The sequence below is a fragment of the Phyllopteryx taeniolatus genome, chromosome 11, assembly GCF_024500385.1.
Source record: "Phyllopteryx taeniolatus isolate TA_2022b chromosome 11, UOR_Ptae_1.2, whole genome shotgun sequence".
Taxonomy (NCBI): domain Eukaryota; kingdom Metazoa; phylum Chordata; class Actinopteri; order Syngnathiformes; family Syngnathidae; genus Phyllopteryx; species Phyllopteryx taeniolatus.
This window is the reverse complement of record NC_084512.1, coordinates 23,452,862-23,476,953: the sequence shown is the minus strand read 5'-3', so window position 1 is coordinate 23,476,953 and position 24,092 is coordinate 23,452,862. Positions and strand designations below refer to the sequence as shown.

At 43.3% G+C, this 24,092-nt stretch overlaps 1 protein-coding gene across 11 annotated transcripts in view; it reads right to left on the bottom strand.

Moving 5' to 3' along the window:
- marchf8 (membrane-associated ring finger (C3HC4) 8) overlaps positions 1-24,092 on the bottom strand; it is a 70,061-nt gene that overhangs the window by 8,238 nt on the left and 37,731 nt on the right. For 6 of the 11 annotated variants that reach the window (XM_061788818.1, XM_061788821.1, XM_061788822.1 and 3 more), the window contains exons 2-5: positions 14,237-14,287; positions 6,968-7,075; positions 5,131-5,883; positions 27-207 (exon numbers count right to left, since the gene is read on the bottom strand). In XM_061788818.1, the coding sequence (XP_061644802.1) occupies positions 27-207; positions 5,131-5,883; positions 6,968-7,075; positions 14,237-14,287 (1,093 nt within the window). The remainder of the gene's footprint in view (positions 1-26; positions 208-5,130; positions 5,884-6,967; positions 7,076-14,236; positions 14,288-24,092) is intronic. The other 5 variants (XM_061788816.1, XM_061788819.1, XM_061788824.1 and 2 more) reach the window with 3 other exon arrangements.

Genomic DNA, 24,092 nt, shown 5'->3' with positions numbered 1-24,092 from the left:
TGGTTTTTTTTTTTTTTTTTAAGTACCTTGCGCAGAGGCTTAAGCTTGGTCTCCATGATGAACTCGTACTTGCAGAGCTCGCAGCAGCGCGTGTCCGAGCTCTTGATCCACTGCTGCAGACACGACTGGTGCACGAAGCGCAGGCTGCCCGTGCAGTGGCACGGCGTGATCAGCGGACTCTCGTCGTCGCCTTCACAGTGACAGATCCTGAAGCGGAGCAGCAAAAAAGAAGACGCTTACTAGGGTGGCCCAGCACACATATTCAACATACAGCGAGGGAAATGACGACTTGATCACTTGTTGACTTTGGGAGTTTGCTCACTTACAAAAAAAATCAGTGCGCAAAGGGTTAGGGTTCAAAACACAATACTAAAGTAGTAAAATGTTGGTCATTTTTCATGATCCCCGAGGACACTGAGAATAGGTTTGTGCGCTCCCTCTAGTGGTACCTAAAAGAATCACTGCCCTGGTACAGTTCAGTTGCATTTAACCTTTTGAACTGTTTGTTTTTAAACTTCTATTGATGTAAAATTTTTTATTGAACTGTGATTACAATAAATTTGAATGACTCATGACCCAAGTACTGTTTTTTTTTTAAATATTCTTATATTTAGTACAGTGTTAAGGGATAGTGCAGGTCAGAGTAACATTCCTAATAAGTGAACAAACTCAATGCGCCTCAGCATCTGGCTAGCAGATATCATGGGTAGCCATATGGGGGTTTCTTTTTGTTTGTTTGTTTTTTAAATGAACTAGCAGCCTCTCCCGGGTTCTTCTGATGGAGCCAAAGTAGTAACAAATTACATTTTTTAGGGGGTTTTATAGCATACTGTGTAATCATTCACAAAGACAAGCAGTTTATTCCGAATTTTCTTCCCTTACTGTATAGAATGGGACTCCAACCGTCAACTTGAAACAAAGGAACAAACCAAACTGTGATTTTTGGCATATCTTTACACCTATTGTGATTCACCTTTGAATACGACATGGCTCGCGATAATTTGACATCCCTTGCTCTAAGTTTCTTGGCTGCCACTCGGGAACTGTGAAATTTCACCTTCCTTCGCGGGTTTTCTATTGGGTTGAGGTCTGGAGACTTGACTAGGCCACTCCATGACCTTAATATGTCGCTTCTTAACATGTTTTCTTTGATTGTTGTTCGATGTTCTGTGCCGAAATGAGACGGTTCATCCTGTTTCAAGTAAGGATAAGAACACGTAAGCTATTTTCAGACTCCAAACGTGATCGCTGGAGTGACGTCTAATGCATTAAGTGTGCTTTAAATGTCAGAACAAGCAGCACCCCAGGAAATAAAGTGAAAATAGAATAAACGGGTAGACTTTCATGCGCTCATTATTGACTGAGAAATCTTGAGAATATATTAAGGGGGGCGGGGGGGGGGGGGGGAGTGCTTTCTTGCAATGGTAACAATTGAAAAATAGAACGGGTCATCTTCATTAAAAATATATATTGCATATATAAGACTCTAAATTGCCCGTAGGCATGACTGTGAGCACGAATGGTTATTTGTTTCTGTGCCCTGCGATTGGCTGGCAACCAGTTCAGGGTGTACCCCGCCTCCTGCCCGATGACAGCTGGGATAGGCTCCGGCACGCCCGCGACCCTAGTGAGGAGAAGCGGCTCAGAAAATGGATGGATGGAATATAAAATAATGTACATGTGTCACAAAGACACATTGGCGCGGTCAGAGTTTACTGGAATATGAATAGCGGAGGAAAACGAATGAATGAAGTCATTAAAAAGGACGTTGCCACATTACATTGAATCACCTCAATTATTACGCAGGGCACTTGTTTATAACATGCAGTGAGTTGGCACACCCTGTTCATGTGCTTTGTTTCTGCTATTTTGGTTAGCAACAGTTCAAACGGGTTCAGCAGTTAATTTATTGTCTGCGCTTAAACAATAGAGCCCATGAAGTGAGATAATTGTTGGGACTGTTTTTGTTTCCTGATGGGAAAAGGGAAGCCTTTTTGTTTTGTTTTGTTTTTCCCTGAAGAAGACGACGCACCCATCGAGTAAATGGCCAAATAGTTGTCCATCTTTCTGTGCGTCTGTCCTGAATCTTGCTACCTGGCTTTTTACGTAGGAAGCAATGTACCTGTTATCTAAATAATGTATTGATATTTTTAGTCACCACTAAATTTGCTCCATCTGTCTATTTATCTGGCTAATTAGCTAGCAAAGCAATGTACGTAACTATCATTTTGCGAGCTAACTGGATAAGCTAAGCTAGGCTAACTTGGCTATATTCATCTATCAATCCATTCATCTGTCTTGAATCTATTTATGTAGCAACCAATTCATCTATTTATCTTTTAGCTATCTACGTAGATAAGCTAAGTTATGCTAACTTTGCGCTACCTGGTGATTTCTGCAGCTAGGCAACAGCGAGTGCTGTATGCATGCATGTCTTTTTGCTAGCTGGCTGTTATTGTGTGAATCACCTGCTGTGAGCTCATGCTTCCAACCACCTGACAGGAAGCTGCTATGACGTGCCGTTTGTTTGGGTGTGTGTGCGCACAGACTACAAAGCCAATTTGATGCTTTTAATCCACCGCACGATATTGGCTTTCTCACTCTCTCACCCGCGTGTTTGTCCGCAGAGAACCCAGCTGACCTTTAGGTAGAAGGTAGAAGCCGGCCGAGCGCAGACGTAAACATTCCCTTTGGCACGTGAGCCACCGCTTGGATTAATCCACTCGACATCGGCCAGGTAAAAACGGCAGAGACGTCCCCGAGGGGCTCGACTAATGCAGCCAGAAGACGCTACATTATTACAGTCAATGAGCCAATACAAGTTAGTTTTGAATGAGTTTACCATAAATGTACACTGGGTACAGAAAGTATTCAGACCCGCTTACATTTTTCACTCTTTTTTATATTGCAGCCATTTGCTAAAATCATTTAAGTTCATTTTTTTTCACATTAATGTACACACAGCACCCCATATTGACAGAAAAAAAAACATAATTGTTGAAATGTTTGCAGATTTATTAAAAAAGAAAAACTGAAATATCACACAGCCATAAGCATTGAGACCCTTTGCTCAGTATTGAGTAGAAGCACCCTTTTGAGCTAATGCAGCCATGAGTCTTTTTGGCAATGATGTTTTTCACACCTGGATTTTGATCCCCAAATCCAGGATTTGGGGATCATCTGCCACTCTTCCTTGCAGATCCTCTCCAGTTCTGTCAGGTTGGATGGTGAACGTTGGTGGGCAGCCATTTTCAGGTCTTTCCAGAGATGCTCAATTGGGTTTAAGTCAGGGCTCTGGATGGGCCATTCAAAAACAGTCACGGAGTTGTTCTGAAGCCACTCCTTCGGTATTTTAGCTGTGTGCTTAGGGTCATTGCCTTTTTGAAGGTGAACCTTTCGGCCCAATCTGAGGTTCTGAGCACTCTGGAGAAGGTTTTCACCCAGGATATCCCTGTACTTAGCCGCATTCATCTTTCCTTCGATTGCAACCAGTCGTCCTGTCCCTGCAGCTGAAAAACACACCCACAGCATGATGCTGCCACCAACATGCTTCACTGTTGGGACTGTATTGGACAGGTGATGAGCAGTGCCTGGTCTTCTCCACACATGCCACTTAGAATTAAGGCCAACAATTTCTATCTTGGTCTCATCAGACCACAGAATCTTATTTCTCACCATCTTGGAGTCCTTCAGGTGTTTTTAGCAAACTCCATGCGGGCTTTCATGCGTCTTGCACTGAGGAGAGGCTTCCGTCAGGCCACTCTGCGATAAAGCCCCGACTGGTGGAGGGCTGCAGTGATGGTTGACTTTCTAGAACTTTCTCCCATCTCCCGACTGCATCTCTGGAGCTCAGCCACAGTGATCTTTGGGTTCTTCTTTACCTCTCTCACAAAGGCTCTTCACCCCCAATTGCTCAGTTTGGCTGGACGGCCAGCTCAAAGAAGGGTTCTGATCTTCCCAAACGTCTTCCATTTCCGGATTATGGCGGCCACAGTGCTCTTAGGAACCTTAAGTGCAGCAGAATCTTTTTTTTGTCTGAGCTCTTCAGGCAGTTCCTTTGACCTCATGATTCTCATTTGCTCTGACATGCACTGTGAGCTGTAAGGTCCTAATCAAGTCCAATCAGTATAATCAAACACAGCTGGACGAGGGAAAAAATGAATTTAAATTTTAACAAATGGCTGCAATATAACAAAGAGTGAAAAATCTAAGGGGGTGTGAAAACGTTCCGTAACCACTGTATGTATTTAAAAACATGTTTATTATTGTGGCTGAAGTTTGTGTGAGGGCACTCCAGTAAGTATCCTTTAAAAACCCAATCAACTACAACCTCCTTTAAGGCCAACTCAAATGTTTTCAGTTCACAGCAAAAATTCAGATTTTTCCTCACTATTCCAACACTTTTGGAGGGCAGTGCATGTTTGCATTGAATACATTTTATTATTCATTTAGTGTTCATCTTATTTGTTTTACGTTGTTGTTGTTGTTGTTGTGAGTAATACGACTGATTGCACTCACTGTGCTGTATGAAGTTCACATTGCCACAAGGATGATGTCACAAAAACACAAAAGGGGAAATGAAAGTGTACACAAGTACAGGGCGGGTCCCTCGGTTTACGACAGAGTTCCGTTCCTATGGCGGTAACCCGAATTTGTACGCAAGTCGTAATGCGCCCTAGTCTTATCAGTAACGTAGTATTAAAGCCAGATTTTTTTTTTTTAATCACAAGAACACCTTGACACCATAAATATGAAACAATCCAAAAAAGATAAGAATGCCAGTAAATGTGTGTGATCTCCTTTTCCCAACATGCAAGTCAAGGCATGACTGTATGCTGTATAAAAAACAACAACAACAACAACAACAAAAAACACTATTATGGAGGAACACTGTATATTGTCGTAAACCGTCAAGGACCCTCTGTTGAGGATATTCTGGGTAAACATAAATGGGGACGAATGAGTGTGTGTACGTGTGTGTGTGTTCTACGGCTTCTACTGTGTCTGCAGGTACTACAGGAAGCGTCTACTACTCCACTTGCATCACGGGGTCAGGGGGGGAGCGCCGTTCGCTCTACCACGTCACAGGGGAGGGCGGGCGTAGTTTACACCATCCAGACAGTCACCCACCTGCAGCAGTCGGCAGACAGCGAAAAGGGCGACAGCGGTTCCGTTTTCTCCGACGTAGGGGACGGGCAGCGGTCCAGGTCGCTGTCCTCGTCCATGTAGCAAAGCGGCGCCATATTAACGGCCTTCGCCATCTCCTCGGGGGCAAACTCCAACTCGCTGCCTTCCATGATGGCGCTGGAGGACTTGGGCAGGCTCGACGAGGTTGAGGATCGGGAGAAGGGGAGGAGAAGGCGGAGGAAGTTGGCACTGGGGGAGCAGTGCGGGTGATCAAGAGTAGGAGGAGGTGGAGGAGGGACGGGAAGGGGGGCATCAGAAGGGTCCAGCGTGTACTTGTAGCTGTTGGTGAAAGAAGGGACGAGGTGGGGGCGCGGCAGGAAGACCCGACTCGGGTTGGGACCGCCGTTCATTCCGGCGTCCGCCGCCCTCGGTACGGAGCACGGAGACCGGGCGTCATCCCCGGCCTCGGTCTCCAGCTCCCCTTCGGAGCAGGTGCGGTCGATAAAGTGCAGGCCGCGATAGAGGCCGTCCACACGTTGGCCCACGTCGTTGAGCGATACAGAGAAACGGAGCGGGCCGTGGGGGCGCGGGCCGCCCAAGGGGGGCCGCAGCAGAGAGAGCCAGTCCCGCTGCTTGGACGAGGGCGGCGAGTCCGTGCAGACGGTGGTCACCGTGACACCGCCGCGACCTTCAGCGCTTTTGCCGTTAGGAGCCAAGAGAACCACCGCCGTCTGCTTCTGACGCTCCTCATCTGCACTGCTCGTGCGTGCGTGTGTTGAATGCAAATGTAGTGTGACACGTGGTGGTGAAGGACAGAAGGAAAAGGGGAATGGGAAAGCCCCAAAAAAACAACCAAAGAAAGAATGGACATTTGAGAGAAACAACAAAGGTTTGAGGGTACTGAATGACCCATTTTGGGGAATAAATAAGTAAATCAAATCAATCCATGGCATGCCTACTTGGATCACGAAGCTTGCCCCACTTCAAGATGAACCTCAAAATGCACCACAACCTTTACAGGTGAACTTAATTTGATCTTCTTGAACCTTTTGACTGCGTGGCAAAACTGTTGAGTATTTTTGTACATTTTTTCTGTGACTCTTCTCTCTATAACGTGGTGCCTTGCGATGAGAGGGACCCAGATTACGAATCATCCGGCCAATTATTTACTTTGACTTGCAAGATACGCTGTATGGTGAAACATACAACATAGAATTACACACGTTGTATATTTAAGACAACCAGACGCTTTTCTTTAAGTCCATTTTGCTAAATGCTAACAAACGATGCCAAACACCATAGACAGGCTAATGGACAGCATCGGTGTCGCAGTGCTATAACGCCTTTAAGCAATGGCTATTGGAACACAAACAGTGGTGCAACATATGTATACATATTATAGAACATACAGGCAACGGGCATATATTCTTGATCCTCTGCGAAGATTGACTAATATTACTGCAGCTTCCTGAGGAGCTGTGACTCTCCATGTGGCCAAGGCTCAGACAGCAGAAGCAGCAGCACAATGTCCATTGAATTGAGGCAAAATAAAGGTGGCAAAAACTGTTGAATTCTTTACATTCGATTTAATTGTGTCATTACCGTTTGTTTTTATAAACTACAATATTATATGGAGTGCTATTTGTCTTATTGAACAGTTGTACATGTCCATTCAAACGTTTAGAGAAGGTCCAATTCAGTTGACCAGGAAAGGTTATATATAGTGCATTTTAGGTCCATCCTGAAATTTCAACTGAAGTCTAAATATCACAAACGTTTTGCGAGTTGCGAGTGGTGTATTAACCTAAAAAAAGCAAACAACACGCGAGAAGGTTTGTACCTGCAGATGTCTTGGCTGGAGGGAGAAACCGACGTTCTTGAGAAGCTGCCGGGGGCGTTGACTGAGGTCGGGCTGCCAGCCTGCAAGCAGCAACACCACCACCGCTCACTTCAATGTGGCGTCAGCAAAGCGTATGCGTAGACAGCAGATGAATTATTCACATTTACTTTCATCTGCAAATGTATATAAATCTGAAGCCGAAGGATTCATGAATAATACGGTAAATACTAACCCCTTTTACCATAAATACATATGGTATTTGGTTTTGGAAATGATGACTTATCTGTCGACCAATTGTACCGCATGGGGAAAACGCTCTTAAGAGTTTCTTGAGGACCACCGCAGCCTCCACTGGACCACACATTGCGAAAAAACAGCCAGCGAGGTGGTCATAAAATGATTCCTCAAGTCTACAAAAGGGAGACGCTAAGGTTGTGCGGTCAGAAGTGGATCCTTGTTGGGGGTTGCTAATGTAAAAATCCCAAAGTGGGCCTGATCATTACAGCGTGAAACTAATTAGCTATTGATTCCATCTCCAACTGGGCCGACATTTTATAGCTCCCGGCCTGACACCGATCGATGTTGGGATGTCATACTATCTGCCCTTCAGCCTGCCCATCAATGACATCCTTTCACATTTACCAAATCATAAATAACACACGAGTGTATCTCATTTATACCACATGGAGTCCGCGCAGGTTATCCCAGCACAAGCAGGCTGTCTGGACCATGATGTCCATCACTTTATTCCCTTCATAACATAATGTTCACACCCTGTGGAGAGCAGAGCTTTGGAGATAAGATCGGCGATGCAAATGGAGATTGTTGTCACGGGTAGGACGCAGCCAGTATAAGTGCCAGAAGTTTCTACAGCTTCTTTAAATGTTGCTGTAGGCGCGTCGCAGCCTCCCCAACAACTATGCTCTTTATTAAAGCCTTTATTTGTTTTGTTGTCACACGTTACCTGTAGGATGCAGGCAACACTTGCCAGAAGTTCCTGCAGCTCATTGAAAGTTATCGTAGGCCTTTTTGCAGCCACTATGATCTTAATAAAATCTTATTTTTGGCTTTACTGTCACATTGTAATAAAAAGTTCAAATCCCCTGGACCGCTGAGCTACCACGGAAGCAAATGGAGATTGCCGTCATGTGTAGGACACAGCCAGTACTTGCCAGAAATTCTAGTAGTTCCTTTCGTGTTACTGTCGGCCTTTTTACAACCTCCCCAACCACTAGGTTCTTCATTAAATCCTATTTCTATCAAATAACATCATCCTGTGGACATCTTATTTATGGAGATTGGTGTCATGTGTAGGAGACACTCAGTACTTGCCAGAAATTTCTGCAGCTCCTTTAATATTGCTGTGGCTCTCTTTATACCATCCCCAACAAGCATGTTCTTCACTAAACCCTATATTTGTTTTTGTGGTCACATGTAGACACATGCCAGTACTTGCCAGAAATTCCTGCAAATCCTTTAAAGAAGCTACCACTATATTTTTCTTAAAATCCTATTATTTGTTTATTTGTGGTCTATAACACACGCTACAACATGTAGACAGGTCACAGGCCTCTGAGATAAGTCGATTTTTGCAAATGAAGACTGCTGTCACGTTATACGAGCCAGTAATTGCCAGAAATCGCTGCAGCTCCTGTAAAGTTGCAGTAGGCCTCTTCCCATCCACCCGACAGCTATTTTCCTCATCAAAGTCCGATATTTATTTATTTCCAGTCCATAAGACGTGGTCGTCTGGGCCCCCGGGGTAAGCTCAGTCATGCAAATGGTCGTTATGCAACGGCGGCTATATTTAAAGATGCAGGCGGAAACGACGCAGCTTGAAACGAGTGCCCGACTGACAACATGACATGAGTGGCCTGTTCACGTCGGCTGGAAACACATCGAACACGCAGGCAGGTCGTGATCGCCTTGGACGACGTGGGAGGCCATGGCGAGCCAGTCGAGCGTTTATTTCGATATCCTTGGTATCTAGAGGCCATGTTGATTCTGACTGTGGTTTTAGGATTTTATTGTGGTAGTTGCCTTAATGAACATCTCCCAATTAATAAATGAGCATAACAGCATTATGCAACATGTCTCCCAGGCATGATTCAGGCAGATGCCACCTGCTTGACGACGGCAATATGTCGCGATGTCGTACGGGTTTGGTAATGATTGGAATAAAATATGTAGCTTTGAGACGTTCCCGAAAAGCACAGCGACACTTTAATGAGACGACTTGAGGAGCAGGTGATTTTGCAAATGGCGGAGGAGAAGCCATTTGATTTGATTGGCCAACCGTTAACGTGCCCCTCGAGACGCCTAAATCAGTATCCTGTAAATCAGTTTAGACAAAGTGGCAATCGAGAGTGGCAGCAACATTTGGAGGCATTAAGCAACAATTAAAGACAAAAATTACACATTTATCAACAAGTACTCATTGATCCAAACTGGATTGATTTTGTTGTAATATCCTTCTTCCACTAAATTATTTGATAACACACTTGGTCACTAGAGCTGCGTTTTAATACCTTGTGAAATTCAACTTGATACCTTTCAGGACCAGTTAATGATTTCCACTTTTTCCACTTCCATTGACTACCATTAAATACTTTGCGGACAGCCTGCAGTATGGCTTGCACGCAAATAAGGATACTTGCTGTGCAAAAAATAATAATTATTAAAAAAAAACAACAATCACAATTCAAATGTAAATAAACTAACAGTACGACTGTATACAGGTATGGAATATTCTAGTGATTATTATAATTAATGGTGCGCAATTTGGCAGAAAAATAAGGATACTTTCTGTGCAAATAAATTTAATCTCATGACACCACCGAAATGTAAATACAAATGAATATAAATCACAACTGCAATAAATAAATACATAATACAATACAAGTAAAATCAGCCAAAATATAAATATAAGCAGAAAAATAAGGGGGCTTTCTGCACATTTCGTATGACATTGTTCACATCTAAATAAAAATGCAAAATAAAATGTATTTACTGTACGTTACAATACTTAATACCAACTCACACAGGTAACACGGCATCCATATTCCTACTTGTTTAAATCCACCAGACTCATCTATTACCTACGTACTCCTTTTACAGAGTGCCCCCTAGTGTTCAGAATGAGATACCGCATAACTGAAATGCCTTGTGTTACAGGCAAAATGAACATGACACCGGTGTGGCTCAGAGTCCTGTATCATCAGCAGAACCGATATCCCTTCAAAACAATCTGAATTTGGAGAACCACCGGCAGATGTTTGGCCGGAGCCCAACACCGGCCTCCTGAGCGGCGGCTCGCCCGCTTGGACTTTATGACCAGTGTAATACTTTAATTCCAGCCCGCTTTGCCCATCCCAAACAAACACTCTCAAACAGACACACACACGCCTGGCACTGTGCTCGACGCCGGCCGGGCCCAGGCTGCAGATAAGCCTCCCGACCTAGCAGAACAGCGAGTAAGGGGGAGAGCCTCGGACTCCTGCACTCTGATAACATTGGTCTTCAAAACATTTTCCCCATTGGAAATGACCTCGCTATATCGTGGTTCATCAGTCAAGCTCCCGCGATATATCGCACATTTGGAAGTGAGCCGACTTACGAGTATTTGAAGATACGAGCCGACGTTGGGCCTATTTTCTGCTTTGACTGGCGAGTGCAAACTCGATACGAACGCTATACGTGCAAGCCAATTAAAAAGTCTTTAAATCAGCAGTCAAATGAATTACTTGTAAATTAAGCTTTCAGTCAGTGCGTTAACAATTAAGATTCTTCACTGGACTCAATCAGAGTCAATAGCATTCAGTCGGCATCTGAAATTTCTATTAGAATTGAGTTTGCATTCCATCTTTATTGACCTGCAGCGTAAGAGCATAAACAAGCTTGACCCGCACTAGAAATGATTTCACAGTCTTGGACGGATAGAAAATATGAAAATCTTTGCCTCCGTCTTGGAGGTCATTTTCGAGTAGTCTCTAAGGGCTAGCGTGCTTCAGCATGCTATAGACAACCCAACGCAATCTAATGAGACCGAACACCAGAGCCCGACGAAAAACTGTTTTTCCAAAAGATAATAAGGCTTTTATTATGGTGGTCGTAGTTTGCAGGTGACAGAGTCAAAAGGAAGGCTAATCGTTAAAGACGACAACTCCACATGGCATAAGATTAATACTTTTTTTTTTTAAACATGCTTCTGTGCTGCTGTTTTGGTTAGCAAAAGAGTCGACATGAGCTCCAGTTAACTCTTTTATGTCGACACATAACATACGGTAAGATTAATACTCGCTTACAACAACGCTTGAAATTCATCCGAGAAACTGCTCACGTCCTTCGGTGCTGCTGTGTTGGTTAGCAACAAAGTTCACATTAGCCCAACTGTTAAATCTGTCCTCACATAACCCATGTTAAATGCTGAAAACATGTGGTAAGACTCCAGACTTGAATAAATCGGAGAGACTATTTGACATCCTTTTCTGTGCTGCTGTTTTGGTTAGCAACAGAGTTCAAATTGGCTCAGCAGTTAAAACCTTAATGTCCACACTTAACATAAGGTTTAATACTCCCTTCCAATCTGTGGTAAGACAGCACACCTTAACTCATTTGACAGACTGCTGTTTTGGTTGGCGACTGAGTTCAAATGGGCTCACCAGTTAACTCTTTAAAGACCCTGTGAAGTGAATTCAGAGATTTGTTTCTAAATCCATTGAACACCTTTGAAGATAACTGCGGAAAACGTGCGACTTATGACTCAACTGTGGAACTCCTCCCCCACTATATTAGAACTTGAGCGGCTTTGCACATCGGCGGTTATCCGGCGCAATTGCATCGTGCAGTTAGCTGACTAACTACGCCTTCCCTTGGATACTCCACTGGCGTGGCAGCTGTAGAGCGCCTCATTGTTGTGGCGTGTAATATCCCTAAGATGACCCATTGGGACATCATCCATGAACTGAGATAATTATTCACTGCTCACAAAAAAAAAGGGAGGCTTCTATTTGAGGGCGATATTATTTGTCTTAAGATAATCCGCCCGTGCAGCTCATTTCCCCAGCCTGACAACAGTGACCTTTCCCAGACTTGCCAATGAGAACAATATCATTTAAGCGAGTGCCATTTCCCTGTAGAGATGAAAAAAGCTGCTGATTGGGGGACGCGTGATCCGGTTATGATCAATAACTGTCAAACCTGAGAATCCCTGCTCATATTTCAAGCTTACCGTCACGTTACACACAATTTAGCCTGAGGAACTGCGGTCGACACGTGAATGATCTTAGCCGTACAGAATGTGTGTGTGCATGCATTGGATTTAGTAGGCATTGTGTGAAATTGTACAGTGTTACTTCGCTATAGTGCGGTTTAAAGTTACTTACATTTACCTTACGAACATAAGATGTTAAAACGTCTGATTTGATTCGATTGTTGGAATGAGCCAAAAATATTGAAGCTTTTTTTTTTTTTTTTTTTTTTTTTTTCTGTGTTCAGTCTCTCTGTGCAGCTCTGCGGTTGGGGACCCACGCTCTAGGTTGTGGGTGGTGGACACATGAGGGAATCCCCGACATCCACCATCTGACATTATTTTAACTTACTGCGTTGACGGTGGCTCCGTCACTGCATACTGCCACCAATTCGTCAGAAGTCTTCCACAACGCTAAACCACAAGCATAAAACAGTTGCGCAAGTCCATCTACTATGTCCTGCGCTCTTCGATTTGTTGAATCAGTCAAACAAATCTGAGCTGGCTCATACTCTGTACTGCAAAATTATTGGTACCCAAATGCGTAGTAACACACTTGAATCTGGTGCTCTTTTCTAGTACGCATGCGCACCTGCGCACCACTTATGTGCACGACAGTTTAAAATGACCATGACATCTATACTCATTTCCTTTGGCCCCTCTATGGTGTTTTGCATTATATGTTAGCATTAGGCTAACAGACGTTCATGAGACAAAATGATATGGTTTGGGTCATCATTTTCGTCTTTAAAATTTGTTATCTTTTGCTACAGTAAACCTAAACAGGGAGAGGCAAAAAAAAAAGGAAAAAAAAGACAGCTTAAAGCAAGCACACATTCCCTCTTATTTGATCTCTGATTAATTCACTTAAAAGTAAACTCAGATTGAAATGACAAATACATTTAATTTTACAACTACTGACCTCTACCACTGAAATACAGTGGTATATATTTATAAATGATTCCTAAAAGTAAAAAAAACCTATTTTGTTTAGACCATAATTTGATACACTGTCGCCGCCATGAATTCTGGGAATGATGACGTAGAATGGCTGTTGTAAAATTGTTACGTTGCTGCTCTCTGCGGAGCTAAGCTAGCCACTTGTGAACAACTTTTATCCTCAGTGAAAAAGAGTGAAAAATGCCACACTGCGCCGGAAATCTTTCGGGATGCAATTTCCAATCAGGACGGAATGCAAAAAAAGGAGGTAAGCGTTCCGAGCTTTCCCAAAAAGATCAAGTTGAGCAAACGGTGGGAGGATGTGGCCGGAAGAGCCGCGGTTGTTCGAAGCCTTTGATCGCCCCCCAGCTCATGAGAGAGCTCCCCCAGAATGCACTCCGACGAAAAAACAATGGCGGCCTATGTTGAAATTACGGTTTGTAAAAATACATAAACTACCGGGGACTAATTCATTGTGTTTTTTTGACATACTTGGCAAATAATGATGATTCTGATTAAAGTGAGTGTAGCCGTTAAAAGAGCTCACAAGGGGGACGGTAACAGCGTTGCGCTGGCGTTTAAAAAAGCCGGGAGCTGCCCGTGGCTGACACGTCGGTGTCGCAGCGCTAGGAGACCCTGACATGTCTCAGCGCAAGTAAATGGTTGATCCTCTTAAGAGGATCAGGAGGATTGCGATGGAGGAGAGAAAATAGACCGAGGTCATTGGGGGAGAAGAGGTGTGTATGCTGAGGTGGGAAAATGCACCGTATAAAAAAATACAAAAATAGACAACTCCCTTTTCCCCATCAAGGAAACAAAAAAATGGGTGGTCCCTGTACTTGGGCGCATTGATGCTATCCTCTATACACTCAGGCGCAGAGACTAAAGAGCTACCAATGGGACTCATTTCAAGCCTGCTGCTAACCAAAACAGCAGCACCGAAGCATGGAAACAGAGGATTTAAAAGTGTTGTTGGCTAAAATGACCTTACAGTTGGGAGTCTGTCACATTGGCCTTAACTTCAAAAGCATGTGAGCGCATTTTCGTAGTTTGGAGTATTTGCGGATACTTGCTGTGTTTACCTTCGATATATTGCTGGATCTGCTCGCCGAATGACCCAGAGGTTTTTCATTCTGAAAAAGACAAAGACAGCTTGAGTCAGTAACAACACTCTCGAAATAGGGTGCTGTCGATGGTTTAACACGATCATTCACTCCTAATGAGAATTGGATAGCAAAGGGAAACAATTCTGCGTGGGAAATGCAGTGCTTGGGCGGCACAATGAACCGGTGGTTAGCATCTCTGCCTCACGAGACTTGGCTTTAAAGTTTGCGTGAAAATGGATGGCGTGGAAGGAATAATGCACTGTAGTGTCCAATAAAGTGTGTGGACGCTAGAGCAGACCACTAATAGGTTTCCACAGAACTCGTATCTTAATTTTGGAAAATCAAGATGGTCTGGCCCAAGCTGATTGCGTACGGGAAGTACCAAAATAGGGTTGCTATCTTATTTTTTTTTTTTAACCTCCGGGGATGATGACACAATGTCAAAGAAACTTCAACAGAGGCAAATTCAACCTCACATGAGATCCAGATCGAGATATTGGAGACGAATAAGGCCGGAAAAAAACAGACAAGCGGCAACATGGAGTAACGTGAACCAGTACTTCGAGTATTTTTTTTCCCCAAACAATTATTTTTACTTCTACTTGAGTACAGAGCGCAGCAAGTACTTTTGCCGCTTGTAGTACCCGGCGAGTAGAAGAGGAACACTGGCAGAGTTCGGAGATGATCCTCGATTCCTCACATTCACTCGCTGATGAAGCCGCGTGTGGCCTTGGCGTCAAAGAGCCTCGCGCGGCTCCTTAAGGACGAGTCAATCTCGCTTACATAATGTGCGGCGAGTTTACGCGGGCTTCGAAAGGGCTTTGCTTACAAAGAAATCGTCACCGGGGCTAATCGGCGCGGCACGTGTGAGTTTGCTCCTGTTTGTTCAGTCAACTCAACTGCCAGTTATAACAGCGAAACAACAAATACACGTAAAATCGACTTCGTTTTAAGTTCACGGTTCAGTTCACAAGTGCCCAGGAGAGGTGGCTATCTTTTTTAGTTTTGTTTGTTTTTTAAACATAGTGCTGCTCGCGATGTCTGCTTTTGGAATAGTTTTATCCCCCCTGCAGACTTCAAACATATTTAAACGAGGCAAATAAGAGGCAAAGCGTGCTTGCCTCAAGCTGTTTTGTCACTCCCAGTTAAGTATACTGTAAAACTGACACCTCAAACTATCCATCTTCTGAGCCGCTTCTCCTCACTAGGGTCGCGGGCGTGCCGGAGCCTATCCCAGCTATCATCGGGCAGGAGGCGGGGTACACCCTGAACTGGTTGCCAGCCAATCGCAGGACACACATAAACAAACAACCATTCGCACTCACATTCACGCCTACGGGCAATTTAGAGACTTCAATTAACCTACCATGCATGTTTTTGGGATGTGGGAGGAAACCGGAGTGCCCGGAGAAAACCCACGCAGGCACGGGGAGAACATGTAAACTCCACACAGGCGGGGCCGGGATTTGAACCCCGGTCCTCAGAACTGTGAGGCAGATGCTCTAACCAGTCGTCCACCGTGCATTTACACACCAAGATGTTCAACTAAAACATTTAATTTCATCGAGAGTCTGCTATCTTAATGCTAACATATAATCCAAAAGGCCATAGATGGGCTAACAGAAATTAGCATAGATATTATGGTAATTATAAACCTTTGCAACACTACTATACTATATACTACTATATAACAATACATATATTCTCTCTGTTCTGTGGGAACGACAACTTTTCCTGTAGCTTAGTTGGGGACCTTCTCTGCCTCTTCTTGTTCTTAATTACGCTGCATCTCTTCCAGTAGACCTCAGTGTTGCCCGGCATATTGTGGCACAACGCGGTACTACATTGAAGGCGCGCAACTCAAAATTCGGACTTGCTTGTATATTGTAAAAAGGATCTTTTCAAAATCTACAATATAGCAGGTGTGCAAATAATGAAAAATGGAGGAACACTGTACAGTTTTTTTTTTTTTAGTTCATTGCAAATCCATATCATACCAATTCCATTTTTTAATGCGAACGTCACTGCGCACATAACAAAACAGTGTTTACATTCCACTTAATTGGTCTGGAACATTCCGAGGTCAAGCCTCATAAGCCCAGCGAGATCTCTCCGACTGTCTAAGCGGTCTTCGAATGCAACATGAACCTGCTGTTGCAGACGACAGTGAGCTTCGACACGACTTGAATTTAATATCCTATAAATGGAAAATTCAGCTTCCAAACAGGCTTTATTATAACGATTCTCAGATGGCTATTCGAAGACAGTCAGCGCAAAAGCAGTTTTTGCAGATGATGGACAGTAAAGAGCAAGGACAAATTACTGATGCTTGTCCTTAATCCTGAGCTCTTTGACAAATACGCAGTAAAGCACAGATGGAGACTTTCTGAGAAGCCCCCCCCCCACAAAAAAAGTGACCTTCTGTAAACATCAGGGATTAGACAAAAGATTCACACGGCTCAATCTGGTCTTGTCTAGTGTGGAATATAAAACCTAAAAATTGGGTAGCTTCTTGAAAAGTGTGCGACAGGAGCAGACACTGAGTTCTATTTTCATCTCCCAAGGGACAAAACCTTTCATTCTTGCCAAAACCTTGATAAGGAATATTCATTTCAAACAAGCCACTGTTTTACGTGCGTCACGGAACATCTCAAATCGTCCGTCGACGTCGCCCGCTGAAAAGGAGACAAAGTACGAAGCCGTTTTTCCACAAATCGACACAGTTCCCAGGTATCAAAATGAAACGCATGACATGCTGGCACACACACGCTACTGCGGATTTACAAGCAGTTTTAATGCAACATACTTTTTTTACTTTTACTTGAGTATTTTTTCGTAAGAAGAAACTGCACTTTAGCTAAATTACATTGAGCTACATTCCGCTCGCCACTTTTATTTGTATCTATTATTTCTTGCGCGAGCTTCTTTTTTTTTTTGGTTTGTCAGAAAGATATACCGCCTCGGGCGCCGTCACATGATCTGTTCCACCAATCCAACGTAACCGCGATGGATGTTTTTGACTCCGTTTCACCATACAAACGGAGCCAGGCAGTCACAAGACCGCGCACCAAGTTTCCAAAGTGACTAATTGACGTGAAATCTGGTAAAAACCAAAGACGGGCAATCGCTGAGCGCTCAGCCTATTGTACTGCTGCATGACTGTAAACATGTGGCTGTGGATGTTATTTTAGAAAAGATTTAATGTATTGCTCATTTAGTTAAAGTGATGTGTAATATCTGATTTTCAAATTCATATATTTTGTCTATTTGACGTTCATGCTTTGAATGCTTTGAAAATCAAGGAAATTACGTTTCCCACCAGTAACTCAATACTTGAGTAGGACGACTTTTACTTTAAAAAAGAAAAATAGTACTTTGACTTGAGTACAATTTGTGGTTACTCTGCGGGTGAAATCTCAGGACGAACCTAAACTGTAACATAACCTTTCCTGGTGAACTTGATTTGACCCTCTCTAAACATTTGAATGCACATGTCCAACTGTTCATTGTACTTTGAGCACAACTTGTTCTGCAACAAGAGTTGTACAGCAAATTTCACAACAGGTGTTTGATCTATGACAATTTCAATAACGGTCCACGTCTCCGTCTTTCTGAGATTAAAGTAAAGTACGGAAAGTATTGTTGATTGTTTGGCCTTGGTCTCGTGACGTCAAACTGTGAACACCGCGATGAAAAGGACAGTTTAAATACCAACTCCAATTGAACCGTGAAAGGTTTTCGTCAATTCATGGATCGGATTATTGAAAATAAGTCGACTGGGCTGTGCTGCGCTTAAAGTCACATTTTCGGACATATGCGAGGTTGCCGGGGAACAAAGGCTATTCGGATAAAAGTCTTCAAATAAAAAGAAAGCGCATCCATCCATTCATACATTTCCTGGACTGTAGTTCCTGCCCCAGCTGAGTTAAGTCAAAAAGCCTTTGGAATCACAGTCCAATAAAGGTCAACTGTGTGAACCACGACTCTACCAAAAACTCACCAAAATCCAATCAAATTTTCACTGAAATGAATGATGGTTATCGTAAAGAACAATAACGAGGCGAGTGTGGAGGAATAAATTGCATGTAGCCTCACTCTTCCCGTCATGTTGATTTCTCCGTAAATTCATTATCTCAATGAGCTGCGCTGCCGTCAAGGATTGACGCTGTGTGTCTGCTCCAAGTCAATCAAAAAAACAAAACAATTTGGAGATTCGTGCCTTTTGGTAATCGGCTCCAACTCACTCGCGACCATAACGAGGACAAGTGCCATAGAAAATGGAAAGTAGACTGCTTAACGTTTGCTTTGAATTGTATGAGCGGGAATGTCAAAATATGACTTCAACATTGCCTGCACGTACATAAAAGCATGAGCCTATAGTAAACCCCTACTACTCCCTTCTGCCAGTGGTGAAAAAAACCCAACTTATGCCCAACTAGAAAAACTTTTATAATTGCCTATATTAATAGTTTGTGGTATTACCACAAACTTGTTTCCCTGACAACATTCCCCTTAAAAATGAAGTGTTTCACCCCTTAGGTGTTGCATGCCACTGTCTAACACAAAGAGCACGAAAACTGCAAATCGGTGGATTTGCTAATAGGTGAGGGGTAAAGGCCCAGTCATTCCGTCACATATCGATCTACAATAAGATGATCTATTGTTCTGTTTCCATGGAAAAGCTAGTTAAGACTCATCTACAAGGTAAAGGCGCATAAATCAAACTTAATTTGACCACACCGCCGGTGTACACGCCATCGTTCACAGAGGAAGACATTGAAGTAAACACCGTATTGACCTGTTCCTTCTAATAGCAAACATCCCAGACACACAGTCTTTGTGCAGTTTCCTGTAACCCCCCCACCTCCATCGTCTTTCTGGGATGAAAAGCAAGACAGACTTGAGCGCGTGGCTGCAGGCCAGGAGAGCAGACAGACGCACACGGGATGTTTTAAATATGCACGTCAACAGACAAACCATTTTTGGGTAAACTCCTACGACAGAAACTGTTACAGGGAGTAACCTTCGTGTGTACTGTCATCCTTGAGGCCCTTTGAACTCTGTTGCTCTGTGATCCCTTCCCAAGGTTTGTGTCTTTGTTTCCCTCCAAATGGGTTTTCTTAGTATGTATTATATGTTCTCAAGTATTCCTCGCCCGGATTGGATACATAAACGTGACTCGTTGCTAACTAAAAAAATCAGCACAAACACCGGTCCAACGGTTTCCACAGTGTGGCGTCTTACCACATGTTGTAACCTATAGTTACCGAAAAAAAGGATGTTTTAGTGACTTTAAGGACGATTAGCAGTTCACGATGTTGTTTGGTGAGTTCAATCTACCTTGGTTTTTGTCATTTCTCTGCATTTCCTCATCTTAACAAAATAGAATCGTTATATTTGTTTATTAAAAAAATAATAATAATCATAATTTCGGATCATTAAAAGCAATCCGTTTGGAAAAAGGGGAAAAAAAAACAAACAATTGAAGGTTTTTAAAAGCTGTCGGAAACCCTGTAATGGATGCCTCCTCCCATCTTCACGTGAGTAAATAACTCTCCCTGGCCAGCATCTACCGTATGTGGAAATACTGTAATTACATGAGGACGTGGCCAGCATCCATCCCTCTGTCTTCACCTCAGGCCTAACAAGAGACTGTGACACCATCTTATATGACAGCCGTAGCCTCTGCGTGTGTGTCAATAACAGTGAGAGGCCCTCCAATGACAAATAAAGTGCGATGCTAACAAAGCTAGGAAGGGTCCCGGGACTTCCTCACCCCTTGCACACCACACGGCTCATAATTTATGGCTTTTGCCACGAAGCCGAGCCGCGGATAAATCATTCCCTCGCCGTGTCTGTTAATTAGCCGTGTTATTAGTTTGTGCGCACGTGCGACCCTGGCGATATAATCGCTCAATTACACGCCAGCAGAGACCAGAGAGAGAAAAGATGCGCACGTAATGAAGAACGGAGGGGAAGAAGTCAAATGTTGACCGAGTACAAGCGGTGTCATGTCCTAAAATTCAATTTTAAAAAGGGATATTCATATTCAAAACGCCAAACAAGCTCTTAATAGCTCACAGTGCTTAGAAGAGTATTAAAGCAAGTCCCTGCTAGGAACATTAAAAAGCCTGAGAACGTCTGAAAAATGTACTGCACCGTATACAACTGAACTGTATTTGAAAAAATGTCCTGTACAGATTTAAAAAAAAAAAAAAAAAAAAAAGGTTTACACAGAATGTATGCACAGCCACAAGCTTCATTCGAATATATTTAATTGTACTGCATCTTTTAAATGACGTAGATTTTTAACTTCTTGATTCTTTCCAGTACCATTAGAGTGAGTACTCGTACCGAATCACTGATTTGGGACGTTGAGGAATCTACTGAAAAAAGATGACAATTATTTTGCATTTGTCTGTTAAGCAAGAAAAACTCACAATGGTCACTGAAATAACATGAAACTGAGTCCTAAAGGAGTCTGGGGTATGTTCTTGGCTGCTGCACAGGGTGCAGGCTACAATAAAATCTCCGAGGCATTTCTGGTGCCAAAAGTGCTGCCCAGTGGTCCAAAATACCTGATGACGGGTGCGCACGTCTCAATGAGCGTTAAAGAAATGGTTTGACTCGTGAAATTTAGACTGACCATCATTTTTGTCCGGAACAGTTTCACTAATTTTAAATGTTTTTTTTAATAAATAAACATTTTATTCATTACTTTTGTCAAGTTTCAAGTGATTTTTGTGACCACTGTTGGGGTTTGACTTTCTTTGACATTCAAATTCAGTTGGACCACAAAAACAAAACAATACCTGATTTTCACAAGCTAATTTTCAGTCATTTTTATTCACTACTTTTGACAGTTTCGAGTTTGTGGTTTTTCTTTCTTTAACCGAAGCGTACGAGCAACTGTGTCCATGTGTGTAAAAGATCATCGCATTGTGGAAATCAATTACAGATTGATATTATTATTTCCAGATGGCAGTACGAAAGACAACATGACTTTCCCCTCACGGATCTGTCATTTGCTCCCAACATTTCCCTCGAAAAACAACTGCCTTGTTTAAACAAAACACAGCTCGGAGCCAAACCTTTTCGCCTTCAAACGCACCAAAGCCAAATGTGACAAAACATGACATGCGACAGCGACAGCAGCCAAGAAACAGCCAGCCGGCACATGAAAATGCACGAACTGTGCCTGCCTGGGGAACCTAACAGCCTTCATTTTACGCCAGTCTGTCATCTGTGCACAGTAGGGCTGGGCTAAAAATGGTTATTACAAAAGTATTACTTTTGAAACCTTCGGAACTCCTGTTTTCGTGCCATATGCCTGTTTTTATTCATAGAGCTGAAAACCGTTTATTGTGGGATAAATTCTAGCTGTACCTGCAAAAGGTGAACATTTGTGATATAAAACCCTCCCGCACTCTTTAAATACATTTTACAACAAAACACATGTAAACGTATTTGAATTAGGGGTTGTATTTTTTTTGTATTCGAGTATAATGTAATGAGAGTCGCCTCACAGTCGATTCATCGACCAAGTCGATAGTTTTTCAGCAGAGTACGGCGGTTCCCAACCTTTTGAGTCACGAACTGGTTTCACGTGAAGACATATTCTGACGGACGGGCATCGAAAACAAGATGGAATTTCTCGTTCTTTGACCCCCCCCCCCCCCCCCCCCCCGCAGTCCCAACGTATCGCGAGTGTGAATCTTTTTAAGACTCACGGCAATCGGAATAAAAAAAATTGAGAGCTGCATGGACTGTGAAGACTGCGTCACCCTGTTAAATGGACATTTTGCTGCTCTACTGAGCGTTACGTAGTCCGGCGACAACAGCAAACAGCAAATTGGCCAACTGGAGGATGAGACGCCAAAAAGGTGACGAGCGATTAGTTGACTTCAAGGTTTACACGTTGACGCAAAGTAGTAAAGTCGACTCGTCATTCAGTCGCTTATTCTGCTAAACCCCTAATTTAAACAAAATAAAATATTGCAAGCATAAAATGTATAGAAAATACTGTTTGTACTGTATTGTAGTGTCTGTGCGTGCATGTGCGACGTGACATCGCCTGGGCGCGAGCCGCGGTCGACAGCAGTTTTTGCGTTCACCGTTTTGTTCAATTCATTTCTGAAACGTGCATGGTCGACTGCGGCTCTCCTTTCCCGCATGCAAGGGCATTGCATTACTTGAAGTAAGCACGCTTTAAAAGCCACGACATAGCGGGGCCGGGGGGCGAACGATGAACCGCACTGTAATGGGGAACACTGCGTTCGATTGATGAACGACATGATTTCTGAGTTGAAAATGGATGGATGCTCTGACCATCCCAGTCTTCCTTGCACCGACCGGGTTTTAAGCTGTGCCATGACATGTGACTGACTTAATCTCCGCTTCCTCCTCCTTCCCAGCTGTGGATTTGACACAAAGCTGTGATTTGGTACATCGGTTGATGATGCGATATGCTAAGCCCAGAGCCCAAATATAGTTTGAAGTGCATCGCCTCACTTCATGCGGAGGTGTTATCCGATCGTAGCTCGTGTTCTTCCAATGAAGGAACAGCAGTCCACATTGTAAGTGGGTTGAGAAAGCGCTTATTGGATGCTCATTTTTTCATATTGAAAATGCAATCAAACACAAATTCCACTTCGTTAGCCACATCAGAGTGCATTATGTTGGTCTGCATTTCTCTTAATGGCGAGGGCAAACGTATCATATGTTTAACCACTTAATGCGGCTCCGCTCCACAACCTTTTTATTAAAACAAAAGGAGAGTTATATCATTATTCCTGTAGACCTCTTTCAAAGGATGCCATTACTCGCTCCGCTCATATCTATACTCGCCTTGCTTTGATTGATTTTCCGCTCCAAAATAGTGGAAACTGTGTAAACGAAGCCTCATCCAGAAAGCTAACAAGCAGAAACATTCGAGGTGAATGAGGCTCGTCTGTATTTGGCCACGGTACGGAGACATTTACTTGAGGAGTCCGAAGACCCGAGACTGCGGAGCATAAGTGGGGCAGAGTCCTGAGTCAAGGCAGAGAAATTAGCTAAGCTAATGTTAGCATTTATTAGCATGTCTATTTGGAATCCCTGCTCAGCAAGGCATTACCAGATCAAAATAGTAGAAACTGTGAATACCAAGTGTCAGTCGGGACACTGACAAACAACAACAATGGAGCAGAACAACTGTATTTGGCCACGGTAAGGATTATTCGAGAGAACACCGAGACCTCGCTGCAGCAAAGTGGAGACTGTGTAGTATAACACGGCATGCGTGTTTACTTTTGTCATTTACTCCAGCATATTGCTCGTAATCCCAGCTCAGTTCAGCGCTACTTGGCATCTCATTTGCTTTTCCATTGCAAAATAGTTCAAAACTGTATAAACAAGCCTCATCAGTCAAAACTCTGAACCCGGTAGGAGGATACATGTTCATTAGAGAGGAGACTGCAGCAAAGTGGAGAATGTGGAGTACAATATAGTGCCAAGGCCAGGGCTAAGGCACAACATCAGGGTAAACTAACGTTAGCATTAGACAACAGCAACAAAAACAACAACAATGCAGCAGAACAAGAGTTGTCTGTAGTTGGCTATGGTAAGGACAGACATTTTTATTCGAGAGCAGACTGAGGGCTCGCAATAACAAAGTAGAGACGGTGGCGTACAAGGCACAGCAACGCGGTAAGCTAATGTTAGCATTCAACAGCCAAATTCACCTAGTAGCATATTTTGGGGGAATTTCTCCTCGGCTATTTGTTCAGGAAACCCCCCCATTCGCTGTTTTCGTGCTCTGGCCAAAGCCCTGTTTCATTTAAAGTAGTGCTTT